The sequence below is a fragment of the Lytechinus variegatus genome, chromosome 12 (genome assembly GCF_018143015.1).
Source record: "Lytechinus variegatus isolate NC3 chromosome 12, Lvar_3.0, whole genome shotgun sequence".
In the NCBI taxonomy this organism is placed as follows: domain Eukaryota; kingdom Metazoa; phylum Echinodermata; class Echinoidea; order Temnopleuroida; family Toxopneustidae; genus Lytechinus; species Lytechinus variegatus.
The window spans coordinates 9,450,994-9,464,338 of record NC_054751.1 but is presented as its reverse complement, the minus strand read 5'-3'; the positions used below and the strand labels follow the sequence as shown (position 1 = coordinate 9,464,338).

The following is a 13,345-nucleotide window of genomic DNA, read 5'->3' as shown; positions in this document are numbered from 1 at the left end:
TCCAGTTTTCAGGTTGGAAAATCAGAAAATTTTGGCTCACGTTTCTCGCTCGCATCAAGTATTGTTTATTGAGGAACTCATTCTATTCCTGGTTACAAAAAATATAAAATGTCCAGTTTTCAGGTGGAATATCACAAATTTTAAGCTTGCGGTTCGCGCTCTCATTATTTAGTTCGTGAGATATATATTCTATTCATGAGTCACTAAATGCAGTCCTTAAAAGATTACTTTATATTATATTTCAGTATATAAACAAATTACAGCTCGCCCTCGAGTTAATTCTTTAGAAAGATACACATCTTTCTCACGATTAAAAAACTGCTCAGAATGTTTAAGTTCACGTTTTGTTACATAAAATGTCTACTAGTCTGAGCTTGCGATTCGCGCTTTCAACATCTCACAAAGATCATTATTATAGTATTATTTTTATTACCAGCAGAAGCTGTTATTAAAAATGACATCCCCTCCAATACAAATCCTATTATCTAGAGGTTACTCTCACGCGACCAACACACTTGATCCCCTGCATCTTTAAACCATTTGCTTAGGCAGCAATTGCTCAGATAAAATCGAAATTAGCCTATGCTTGATCAGGGCGCCTATTCTTAATGAAATACATGCTTTTGGCCACAACACATGCATGTTTCATCGATCGTCATTGCATAATATCGTGTAATCTTGTAATGACAACACCGTTTTTGTTACCAAAATGAATAATTTTTCATTTTCGGAAATACGAACCTTATTCAATTTTCGGATTAACGAACCTTATTTCGTTTTCGGATTAACGAACCTTATTTCGTTTTCGGAAATACGAACCTTATTTCGTTTTCGGATTAACGAACCTTATTTCGTTTTCGGATTGACGAACCTTCTGAATTACGAACCTCATTTTGTTTTCGGATTAACGAACCTTCGGAATTACGAACCTTATTTCGTTTTCGGATTAACGAACCTTATTTCGTTTTCGGATTGACGAACCTTCGGAATTACGAACCTCATTTTGTTTTCGGATTAACGAACCTTCGGAATTACGAACCTTATTTCGTTTTCGGATTAACGAACCTTCGGAATTACGAACCTTATTTCGTTTTCGGATTGACGAACCTTCGGAATTACGAACCTTATTTCGTTTTCGGATTGACGAACCTTCGGAATTACGAACCTTCGGAACTACGAACCTTCAGAAATACGAACCTTCGGAATAACCGAACCTTCGGAATTACGAAGCTTCGGAATTACGAATGTATGCGGTTCCATCGTGAAATCTTGGAACAAGACTATCTGTTCATTGTCTCGGCACAACTGGGCGTTGTGGCGTGCGCCTGTAATCCAAGCTATGTGGGGGAAGTTGATGCAGAGGTTCGAGGTTCGAGCCCTGGTCACGTCTTTCGGATGGTGACGTTAAAGGTCGGCCCAAGACGTAAATAATGATAGCTGATTGATACACGTCTGAAAAACTCAAACACACGCACACACGTTGTTACTGGAGATTTACAATACACACCCTCGTCTTCGTCTTTGTTTCTTTAGTTTAGTAAGAAGTTAAAATTGACTATTTTTGCACATGATAAACAGTGATTATCTGTTCGCATTCTCTTAGACTCAGGTCTGTTTTATACTCAAGGGGCGTGATATAATATAATTTTGTTTAATGGTCACATAGTTAGTAGGCATAAAAAGCTTAACCCCATTATTCCTTAAACAAGTTTAATTTACGATTTGAATTTCAATGAAGAAATTTATACTTTAATCAACTATCCATTGCAGGGAACCCTTATTAACAAATTTTGCTTTCCAGTGGGTTCCTTTTTTTCACTTCTGTATATTATATTGTTTGCTTTGCCTTACATTGTATATACATTTTTGATGAATTTTGGAATGAAAAGAATAAATGCAACCAATCAATCAACACTTTGATTTAATAGTTCTGGTAAATAGATATATTTACCAAATAGTATATTTTTCTGAAACTAAATTTTTCATTTTCTAATTTTACTTTTCTATTTCCTTTTTCGTTTTCTTCTATTTATTTTCTGATTTTGTTTGCTATTTTCCTTCTACCCTTTTATTTCACTTTCTTTTCTCTTCTTTCATTTGTATTTCTTTCAATTTTTTTATAACTTTTTTATTTTATTCTGTTTGTCTTCTTCCGTTTCACTGCTTTTCCTCTTGTTTTTTTTTCCAAATATTTCTATATCTTCCCTCTCTCTCATTTTTGAGGTGCTTTTGTTGAAGTATACGGCTTGTATTGTAAATTTAATCTTTACAGTAGTAGAAGAAGAGAGAACAAGAGATAAGCTTGGGTTGTAGGTTTCAAGATAACGCACTTTCCCTAAGATGATTTATTTTTACTCGGATAGCGAGGGGCCATGTAGATGCATTTTCGAATCCGAGCAAAAAGTAAGAAATAAGTAAGGAAGCAAGCAAGAAATCATTGATATTAAGCTGGGAAATAGTTACCAACTACATCTGATAACGGATTTGTCTTTACACAACAGTACTGTGACGATTTTATATAATTTGAATTTGTTTTCTTCACCAACAGAGTATGAGAGATTAAAAAAAAACATTTCAAACCCACATTTTAACAGGTTGGGGAAAAATCTTCTTCGATAATCATGGCAATGTCGGAAATATAGTCATCAAAATTTACTTTCACTGTTTTTATTGTTATTTGAGATCAACCGCAATGCTGCTGCTTCTTCAGTTCAGTAGCTCTTGGGCCATTTTCCCGATTGCCATCATCAATAGAAGGGATTAAAAAATACTGAATAAACAAACAAATTTTAACCCCGTGTCATCATTTTATGCGCTCAATTATATTGTCTAGATATATCTTTAAATTGTTAATTGTCCGGATAATTATGATGCGCTGTCGGCCGTTTTCTATTATGAAACCGTCGGTAATTGACGAATGCGATATTCACAGAAAAGCAAAATAATTTAACAACCGCCCTTCAAGGATGCGTCTAATATATACATATTCAAACTTGTATTTGGCTCACTCATTTTACGACCAATATCTTATTCTCAAAGTTACCTTGAGAAGACCGTGTAAAATATAAATAAATTCTGAAAAAATATTTTTCTCTTTATACATGTACTTGTGTTGTCATTATCAATCATCATAAAATCATATCTTTAGTTGTATCGATATATATTTTTAAAGTCTTTAGTATGAGTAAGGATTTTATCACAGATGTTATTTTTGTCGGTAAATTTAGATTTGTTATTTATTAGCTGGATCGACCCCCATTGGTCATACTTTGTCAATTTGAATATAGCATTGATAGCCCCTATCCACATGTTAATTGATCTATTGAGACATAAATCACGTGACTCAACAGACAATCCTTAAAAAAAAAAACATGTGCACACCTAGTTACCAAGAATGCGTATAGCATTTCTACTTATTTGAATGCAGAAAAAGAGCATCGTCAATTAAATGCCTTGCTCACGGGCATAGGTCCCGCTGCCGGGTATCGAACCCCGGATTTTTTACAGTCAGGCGCCTAAGACCAATCGCCCACGGAACCTCCATGATATCGACAACTGATTCTCAATTTTGGGACCTATCGCACAAACCGTAACGTTTGATCATATACAGTTTAATTAAGATTGATGGCACTGATCATCATGATCATTATGTACGATTAATTGTAGAAATCAACTATACCATTGAATACCATTGATCGTTAACGTTTCTGTTTAAGGGTCTTGAATGGTTTCAAGGAAATGAAAAAGAAAGTGAATATCAATAATCGTTCGAAATATCATCCATCTGATATAGAAATTTCATTTTCCAGCCAATGTGCAGCGCCTGATCGACGATACTCTATCCCGTAAATGTTGAACACCAAACATGTCTTTTGGTCTGACGCGGCCGGGGTTTAAACTCCCGACCTCCCGGTTGTGAGACGGATGCTCTACCAATTGAGCCAACACATTGGTGTTGATATTTTGTGCAAAACACTATGATTTTTCTCATTTCATCTAAATCATGTGTAAAGCGTAGGTAAACATGTAAAACGAATGTGAATTATACTCGAGTTTCATGTAACATTGAACCCTTTTAAAATTATTGGAAGTGGCCATTGGAACTATTTTATCCAACGGCTTATTTTTGTGAAATTTTGAAATGGGATTGTTTGGATTATCTAGTACCAACAAAGATTACATCCCGAAATTTTCAGCCATCCATGCTTTAAACATTCACTGAAAACTGTTACTTTTCATCAAGGAATTAAATAGTAACTCGACTAATGTTCTGCAAGTGTTTTATTACGGATCCATACAAAATAAATGTGTATCCCAAATGTGTATCATCGTCTTCAGTATCATCATATGATATCTCAATTATATCGCTTTTCCTTCAAATACAGATTTACTGAGGGAAGGCTATGGTGTGCAGAGCTCTGATCAACAAAGTTACGGAGGCTCATGGCAAAAATCTCCAACACTGGTAAGTTGTCACCAAATTATTATGACCCAAATAAAAAAAATCATCGAAAAAATAATTCCTTCCCATCATTTCACTTTTCTGATTTTGTCTTCGGAATGGATGATGACGTATTCAGCCTCGGTCGGAACTAGAGTGGTGCGCGTGGAACATGATTCACCTTGCAGCAAATGTTCCAAAAAAATAAATTCTATATTTGTTTTGCTCGTCATCCCTTCTGGTTATCGTTGATATTTTACGTGAAAGCCTATATCCACGCACTCCAAATCTTGACAATTTGGTATTTGGATCTAATTTGTGTAATTGTAGAGATATTCTTTTGTTTTCACTCTCTTATTGCAGAATGGTACATCCGGGATTCTTCCATGTTCCGACGTGCTCCCACACCACCAGCCAAACTTCCTCAACTCTTCCTCAGCAGCTGCCGCCCGTTCTCAGTCCGCCCACAGCCCCGGTCACCACCCCTCCCATCACACCGCCCACCCCAATCCCCACCAAGCCTCTCCATTCGTGTCCTCGGCCTCCTCTCCGACGTCGGTGGGCGGGGCTACCTACGACGACTACGCCACCAAGCTGCGCTCTTCGGCCGATGAGGGGCGTTTCTCCCTGCCGTACACACCCACTCCACCTGCTTGGCGCAGTAACCATCATGCATCACAGCCAAGCGTCCCTCCTCCACCGCCGCCACCACCTCTGTACTTCTGCGGGAGGATGGTTCAAGTCAGATCAAACAAAAATAAGAGCGAGCACAAGAAAAGTAAGTTCCCTGTGGTGCTTTATTTGAAATCATGATTGCAAACATACTTCAGTGAGGCAAGGGAACTCTAAAAAGTGTGATGGAAGGCATATAGAGGACGGTAGATTCAGATCATCTGCGCACGTTCAATCCCCAAAAAATCCTCAGGATTGAACAAGCGCAACTAATTTTTCTGTCTGAATCTACCGTCACCTTTGCCTCTCATGGTGTTTCTGAAAGTTCCTTATGAGATTTTCAATTAGTAGAGCACATGCGCGTAGTGCGTCGACAACCTAGGTAGGAACGGCTCAATGATACCTATTAGAATGATTGCATATTATATCACTGCATTATGTCATCTACATATTTGGCATTGTATGCAATACGGTATTTCAAAGATTATCACGTTATTCCCTCGAAAGTTCCTCACATCATATACGGGTTCAATGACACTTGCTTCGGTGACAAATGCTCCGCTGTAAATTACACACACTGTATGGAATGACCAAGGTCAATCCTGGATTTAACGCTATAAACCGAGCCATAAACCTAATATAAAACCCTAATGCAAGACCTACCCTAACTCTATTTCTTAGACAAACTTAAGTCCGCAGTAATTGTCTCCGGAGTAAATATCGTGTCGCCGATATACAAGACATACAGTAGCCTACAACGTATCTAAATCCATTGTCATTTCTAGGTAGCAACCAATGCAACATCTGCGGCAAGTCCTACGCACGACCAAGCACATTGAAGACGCATATGAGAACACATTCGGGAGAGAAACCCTATCATTGCCCGACATGCCAGAAGTCATTTTCCCAAACAGCGAACTTGACGGCCCACATGAGGACACATTCGGGTGAAAAACCATTCAGATGCCTCATATGCAATCGACAATTCTCTCAGGTGAGATACCACAATGCAACCCTCTTTGGAGATAATTCTGTACATGTTGACAAGACTAACGCATCGGGGGGGGGGGGTACAAACTTACAGAGCTGTTACCGAAACACTTTAACCATGGGTAGTGTTGACATATCCTTGGTTCATGTGTTCTAAAGTTCGGAACTTATAGCCGTTCTTCGTCGAGACTTGTCGGAATGTTTCACTATGGCGCAAAACATTGAAAAGGGAGAACAGAGTTAATTTTGACCTTCGTACCTATCCAGGAAGGATAGTCAGATAATAAGTATGAATTTCGAGTGTTCGCCGGGAGTGGACGAAAATTTGATTTTCCAATTTGCAAGGAGGGACATCACATTACGCGGTGCTTTGAAGATAATACTTGGGAATTTCAACCTCAACAGATATCTTTCAAAGACATGAAAGAATGCAAGTAAATGACAAAGGGAATCTGTTAGGATCTTTTAATACCAAGTGTGATACAAACGATAATACATATCTGTATGTTTTTAACACATTATAGAAAGTGGATTTAAAAAATCAAATTAATTAATTTTTTTCTCCTTAGAGTTCATCAGTTACTACACACATGCGAACACATTCTGGAGAGCGCCCCTACCGATGTGCTTATTGCAGGAAAGCCTTCGCCGACAGTTCAACCCTGACGAAACACCTTCGAATCCACAGCGGGGAAAAGCCGTACCAGTGTAAGATATGTCTCCTTAGGTTCTCACAGAGTGGCAATCTAACCAGACACATGAAGGTCCACAAAAATGAATAGAAGTTGTGTTCCGGACACAGTGAGGGAAAGGCCGCACCAGTGTAAGATATGTTTCCTCTGGTCTTCACGGAGTGGCCTTTCATCTAGAGAAATGAAAGTCCATAAAAACGAGTAGAAGTGTGTTGCCTGAAGGAAAATACTTGACTGACTGCTGACATGGTAATGAATGACACTCGCATGATACAGTCACACCAACGACAGTACAGACTCCAAACCGACAGAAGGTACGTCATTGGACATAGCGTAAAAGCTTTGGTCGGTCTGGAGTCGGTTCCACCAGTGCAAATGTGGCATTACCTGCTGTTCTTCAGAGGGTACAAATGGGCATTGAGAATGAAACACCAGGAAAGCACTATCGAGTGTTCAAATTACACATTGGAGTTTGAACATAACACCAAAATAATGTTGGAAAACAACTAACATGTGGATATTGAACCAACAACACAATTTGAACACTGGTGTGTACATGGTGTAACGTTAAAGTAATTTACTGTGAACAGCGGTAGCTCAGTTTAAACACTTCCGGTTGGCAGAAAGTCAAGGAAACGAGATGTCCCGTTCTTTATTGGAGATCATAGCCAAAGCGGAGGGAGAATATTTCTCCAGACGTATATTTCTATATATATTCTAAGAAATTGGTTCATTTTGAAGGGTTCTTGGACAACCCTTCTTGAAGGACAAGTCCCCTGGAAATTGGCGAACTGTCTTTAAAGGAGTTGCTGTTTGGATAAGGTGATTCTCTTCGGAGACTTGACTTCCGGGAGGTTCTAATCCAGGAGAGTGTGCTGTAAGAGAGTGTCCATGTGGGACTTGGAATCGTATCCGGGGGAATTGTCCTCCCGGAGTGGATATTCTCCATCGATTATTAATCCCCTCTCTTCGCCACATTATTCTCAGAAAAATCTGCCGCTCTTCATCTTGTGCTCAATTGTCGTTAATATTTTTTAAAGTTCTAATTATTGATATTATAACTTTTGAGAAATTATGAGTTTAGATATATATATATTTCTTTAGAATTCTGCGATGTTGTTAAAAACCAAAGAACTTAAAAGCCAGGGGTGTTTCCTTGTAGAAACTCCAAACAGTTTTTGTCAAAGAAGCTTAATTTAGAGCAACATATGAATGCAGGTTTGCCATTACATGAGTCAACAGACTCCTGAAAGTAAAGTGATGTAATCACACGATAATCAAATCATTTCCATAATCATCAATAAAATATACGTGCCTTCTACAAAATCTTCGCATAGTAATAGAAATAGATTGAAATCTTTTTATAACTTGGTTGCGATTATGATAACATAGTCTTGGCAGTTCAGTAATATTTTCTCACCTTAAAGGTTTTTATTCAACACTAATATTAAAAGGAATATGTCTTCCATATTTTTTGTTTTTCTTGTCATTTTTCTCGTCATGTTTTCTTGGACCTGTTAGGAAATTTCTAGAATAATTTCGCGACATTAATTTTGGTCATATCACACTTAAAAGAAAATAGAAAGGCCAATCGTTAAGAAGAAATAACATCCTATTGTGATCATTCTGACTGGCTTATAATTTAGATGCAGTGAGAGAGTATTCCGGGTAAACATGGTAAGGATATGCCCTTGTCTACCATTAGACTTTTTAAAAGTCTTGAACTCATACCGCGAATGGTGAACTCCTTGATATTTTATCCAATATATACGATGATATCAGCAGGTTATTACATAATCTTGAATATTACCCTAAGATTTTGTAATACATGCCCATACATACGTGATCCGATTCAAATCTTGAAGAAATATAAGAGCAAACTTCAAGAGCATAATTATCAACCAATTAGTAGCACTGAGGTCTCGTTTGCAATAGTCAGTTCATCCCTTTTCTGTATTTTTGTGAAAAATTGTTAAAAATCATAAAGCTATGGTAAAGTGAGAACCTTATAAACTGTTATCATTTATCTTTTTTCTTCTTTTTGATACCAATCCACTTACTTCACTTTATGTGCGATTCAATTTTAACAGCCAGTTTGGATATTCACTATTAATCAACCTCGTATTGTAAAATAAATAATAGATTTGGGGAGGATAGGGAGGTATAGATGCCAGAGCTTCTTTGCCAAATTGACCCAAGAAGGTTATTTGTGACAATCAATTTTTATAAAACCTTGTGAAAATATATAATCATGATAATCAGAGATATGTGTGTGTAACCATGGTAACAGTGTGCTCGTATTATATATTCTATCATGTGGATATCAGTATATCTATCTTTTTTACGTATCTTTCCACGTAATGAAATGGACAATCTATATACGAAAATAACTATGTGTGTGATTTGTAAAGAATGTTATGTTATGTTCATGTAATAATTAGATAGAATGATATTATTTGCGACAAATATGAATCATCTGGAACAGTCTACGCAATTGAACATGTTCAATAGCAATTAAAAGGTAATGTTAAAAAGTAAAGCACCATTAGATTTTGTGTGATGAAAAAGGTCTTTCATTTAAAAAACCGTGTTATTTGTAAACTTTTAAACCGAATAATCCATCTGGTTCATAATGATAATACGCTTGTGCCAGTACATTATCACATCGGGTTATCGCGTCCGGTCGGGCAATCATGCAACTCGACCAATCAAGAAAAGGACCCCCTGAATTCCCGAAAAGTCCGGTCAAATTACTCGACGCTATGTGAAGAAATATCCTTCCAATTTACGAACGTTCGAGTCCAATTTACCCGATGTTTTGTAAAAATTGTAAGCCAAATATACAAATGGTTTCGGGAATTTAGGAGGCCCTTTTCTCGAATGGTTGGGTGACGCGATTACCCGACCGGATGCGATAACCCGAAGTGATGGGACAAGTCATGATATTAGACTTAGATTATTCCAATACGTAGAGCGAAAATACAACGGAAGATAGTGACACACTCTCCTCTTTCATGATAAAGAGCACATTTGAGGCAAATAGATATTCACTCGCAAAGGTACAGTAGCAATCAATGAAATAACTCGTAAGTAGTTCGACAAAATTCAGAGTGAAAAATTCTCTTTTATCTGTAAGAGAACAGGTATTTACCACGTCCAAAACTATATGAAATAATACACATGCATGTACTACGCAAACAGAAATGAAGTTTTAATTGTGCATGAAACAACGAATCTATCCATGACGTCACATAAGCCAATATTTCCTTTTATTTTATTATTTTTTGGTCATCTTGCAGTAGACCTTCACCGCTTATGATTTGAATATATTATGATGATTCTAAAACTACTCTTTTGTTCCCAGGGCAGTGAGTTCGATCCCGTTTCTACAAATTTTGATTTAACTGTTGATATATCTAATCATCGATGAATTCGAAACTATGTATGTAAAACGTGTACTAACGACATTATGCAAATAAAATTGTATATTCTCACTACTATATATTTAGTTACTTGTAGTGTTGCTTTTTATAGGCCTGTTCAGTATCCATGACAAGGAAATAGGTAGATAAGCTAAAATATATATTATATTTCTCCACTTGCACTATAATCTTGCTCTATACAGGTGATTTTTATTATCTTATCTTTTAACATACAACAGAGAGAGAGAGGGAGAGTGGGGGGGGGGGGAGATTGGGGTTTTGATCGAAATCTTTAAGATTTCAATTCTTTAAATTTCAAAGTACATCTTAAAGGACATACGAACCAGCATGCAACTACTCATATCATTCAATACCCATAATGCATAATTCTTAGCAGTTCAGTCTTATGATGATAGGCCAACGATTTGGAACACACCAATCCCCTACTCAATACATACGTACTACAAAAATTATGTTACCAAAAAAACAGTTACCTTTCCTCTCCCTCTCTTTCTCCCTCTCTCTCTCTCTATACACAAATATAATTATAGTTTAATTCTAATTTATTCTCCGTATTTACGAATAGTTATATCAGACGGTGTATTAGCCATCTATAACACACAGACAATGAGTGACAACGTACAGTGTTGATCGGTTTGCTTCCCCTTTGATTATTGTCATTTCATTTCATGTTATCTCGTTCATTTCCACTTCAAGATAAAATTAAGTAATACATCGATTTGGGCTGGAGCTGGTACCAGTGTCCTCCCACTTCTTGATAGGTTACATCGGAAAGCTCTCCGCCTCCCGAGAATTCAAGACCCTTCACGGTTGGGGTTTATCCACTCGAGCCCCGGAGACTATGTTGCATCTCTCTGTACCTTCTACTGTCACTTCTTCCAGAAACCATCCCTTGAGTTGTCTGGAAATCTCCCCCCCCCCTTCACCCCAAATGTTCGTTTGACTCGCTCTTCTGCAGCTGCCGACCCCTACACTGTCCTCCCACTTCTTAAAATCAAACGCTTCTCTTCACCAATCTTCATATATTCCAAGGACGGCTCGGCTGTGGAATTTACTTCCCGCCAACACATTCCCTTTAGCTCCCAACATGGACGGATTAAAAAGTAGTGTTAATACACATTTAATTAGCTTGGTGTAAAACCTTGTACTTTTAATTTAATTATGTTTTATTATGTGCCAGTCATGGGACACTTTTCATCATTTTATGATGGCAACATCAGGCCCAAAGAACAATCTAAAAGAAAATAAACAAACAGGTCATATATCTTTGGAGGAAGGATCTTGAAAATAAACATTTTGGCTTGCTAGAAATTATCTTCACAAACATACCAAACAAAGATTGAATTAAAGATACATTAGAATGTGAATAGAACTGTAATGTATAATATATATAATTAATAAAAACGTCAGGAAGCATATCATTTCGTAGCTTGATAGACATACCTCAGTTTCCAGAGATTTTAAGTCATCGACATGTACGGTTATGTCTTTGTGACTATAAACCAAAGTTCATTAAAACATAGATATAAAGATAGACTTATTAATCGTATAGATAGTTTCTGTAATTTTGAAGTCTTATCATTATCTGTGTTGTGAAGCGCTTAAGTTGAGACAATAGTTTATATGATATATCAGGGATTGGGATAACAGTTTTTAGATTTCAAGATTACAATAGCTTGGTATGCTTACAGCATATCTGGATTTATTATATATATTTCAATTCTCTACGAGATGTCAACTTGGTAGTAAAATAATACAAACAAGGGCAATTTCTAAAATCGTTATACTTCCCACCTGCTATGGGACTTAAATTACTTGTCTCTTTTTCTAGTCCCTGCAAATGTTGAAATGCTCTTAAATTATCATTGCTTGAAGTGAGGTCTAAATAAAGGAAAATATGGGTTGGGCGTACAGGAGTTTAAGTATTTTATGGAACTTCCCAGAACTTATTGCAGTGTTCTTCACACTGCGACTGGCTGAATTCCGTGCCGATATTTTCGGTGTTTTAGCCGGTTTCACCAATTCGGTTAGTCGCATGACGACACGTAGTTTGTATTCCATGACGGGTTGATGGCAATGATAAGGACCTTTCACCGTTCATGCATCTCGGTGATTTTCCCAAAAAGGGACTAGGAATTATCTGCAACTTCCTTCTTTACGATAGTTGACTAAAAGGAACATCTATAGTCCATCTGGTATCAACCATTAGTATTTGGTCTCATGTTTCCGACATACTGAGGCATCAGCGTCTTTAATGACGTAGAACCCATACGTCCGTGGAGGAAGAACTATCGGATATCCTATCGGCAGAGGGCGTGGGTTAATATCTGGAAAATGGGTTGAATTCTTCATTTCCAACTTGTAGCCGTTGAGAAGTATATTACTAAGAAAAAGTAAAGCAATGGGATAAGAAAATATTTACATACATATATCAAAATAAGAGAGATAACATGCCTAAAATTATTTCAATGCGTAATTTGATTTGTATTTGGCATATTTTGTTACAAAAAACACCATGGAATGTGATATTGTGGGACTATGAAATGATACGACACTAATTTGTTTATTGAATATGTGCACATAACCGTTACAGAAAGAGGCTGAGTAAAACAACAGATCACTTTCGTCGCCCAGTAGAGAGGAATGGAGTAAAGTAACAGATAACTTGTGTCAACCTGTACAGAGTGGACTTGGGCAATGCAACAGATCGCGTCCACCACGCATAACAGAGAGAGGCCGAATAAAATACCATATCGCTTTCGTTTCGTCACCCAGTACAGTTTAAGTAGAGTAAGAGATGTTTTCGTTACCGAATACAGAAATATACAGTAGAGTGAAGAGTTGAGTAAAGTAACAGATCACTTTCGTCACCCAGTATAGTGAAGAGTTGAGTAAAGTAACAGATCACTTTCGACACCCAGTATAGAGAGGGGGTAAGTGAAGTAAAAAAATCACTTTCGTCATATATTATATAGAGGGGCAGAGAAAAGTGACAGATCACTCTCATCAAGCAGTACGGAGAGAGGTTGAGTTTTCTCACCATTACAGTAAGGGGTTGAGTAAGTAACAGATCATTTCCGTCACCCAAAGCAAGGCTGGGTTGAAGA

At 37.2% G+C, this 13,345-nt stretch overlaps 2 protein-coding genes across 2 annotated transcripts in view; one reads left to right on the top strand and one right to left on the bottom strand.

Moving 5' to 3' along the window:
- Positions 1-11,814, top strand: part of LOC121425728 (protein glass-like) — a 28,815-nt gene extending 17,001 nt beyond the window's left edge. The window contains exons 3-6 of the mRNA XM_041621895.1: positions 4,386-4,465; positions 4,805-5,219; positions 5,899-6,107; positions 6,673-11,814. Of these exons, the coding sequence (XP_041477829.1) occupies positions 4,386-4,465; positions 4,805-5,219; positions 5,899-6,107; positions 6,673-6,885 (917 nt within the window). The 3' untranslated portion in view covers positions 6,886-11,814. The remainder of the gene's footprint in view (positions 1-4,385; positions 4,466-4,804; positions 5,220-5,898; positions 6,108-6,672) is intronic.
- The window catches only part of LOC121425726 (heparanase-like), a 27,314-nt gene continuing 22,147 nt past the window's right edge, over positions 8,179-13,345 (bottom strand). Inside the window, exon 10 of the mRNA XM_041621894.1 lies at positions 8,179-12,621. Within this exon, the coding sequence (XP_041477828.1) occupies positions 12,444-12,621 (178 nt within the window). The 3' untranslated portion in view covers positions 8,179-12,443. The remainder of the gene's footprint in view (positions 12,622-13,345) is intronic.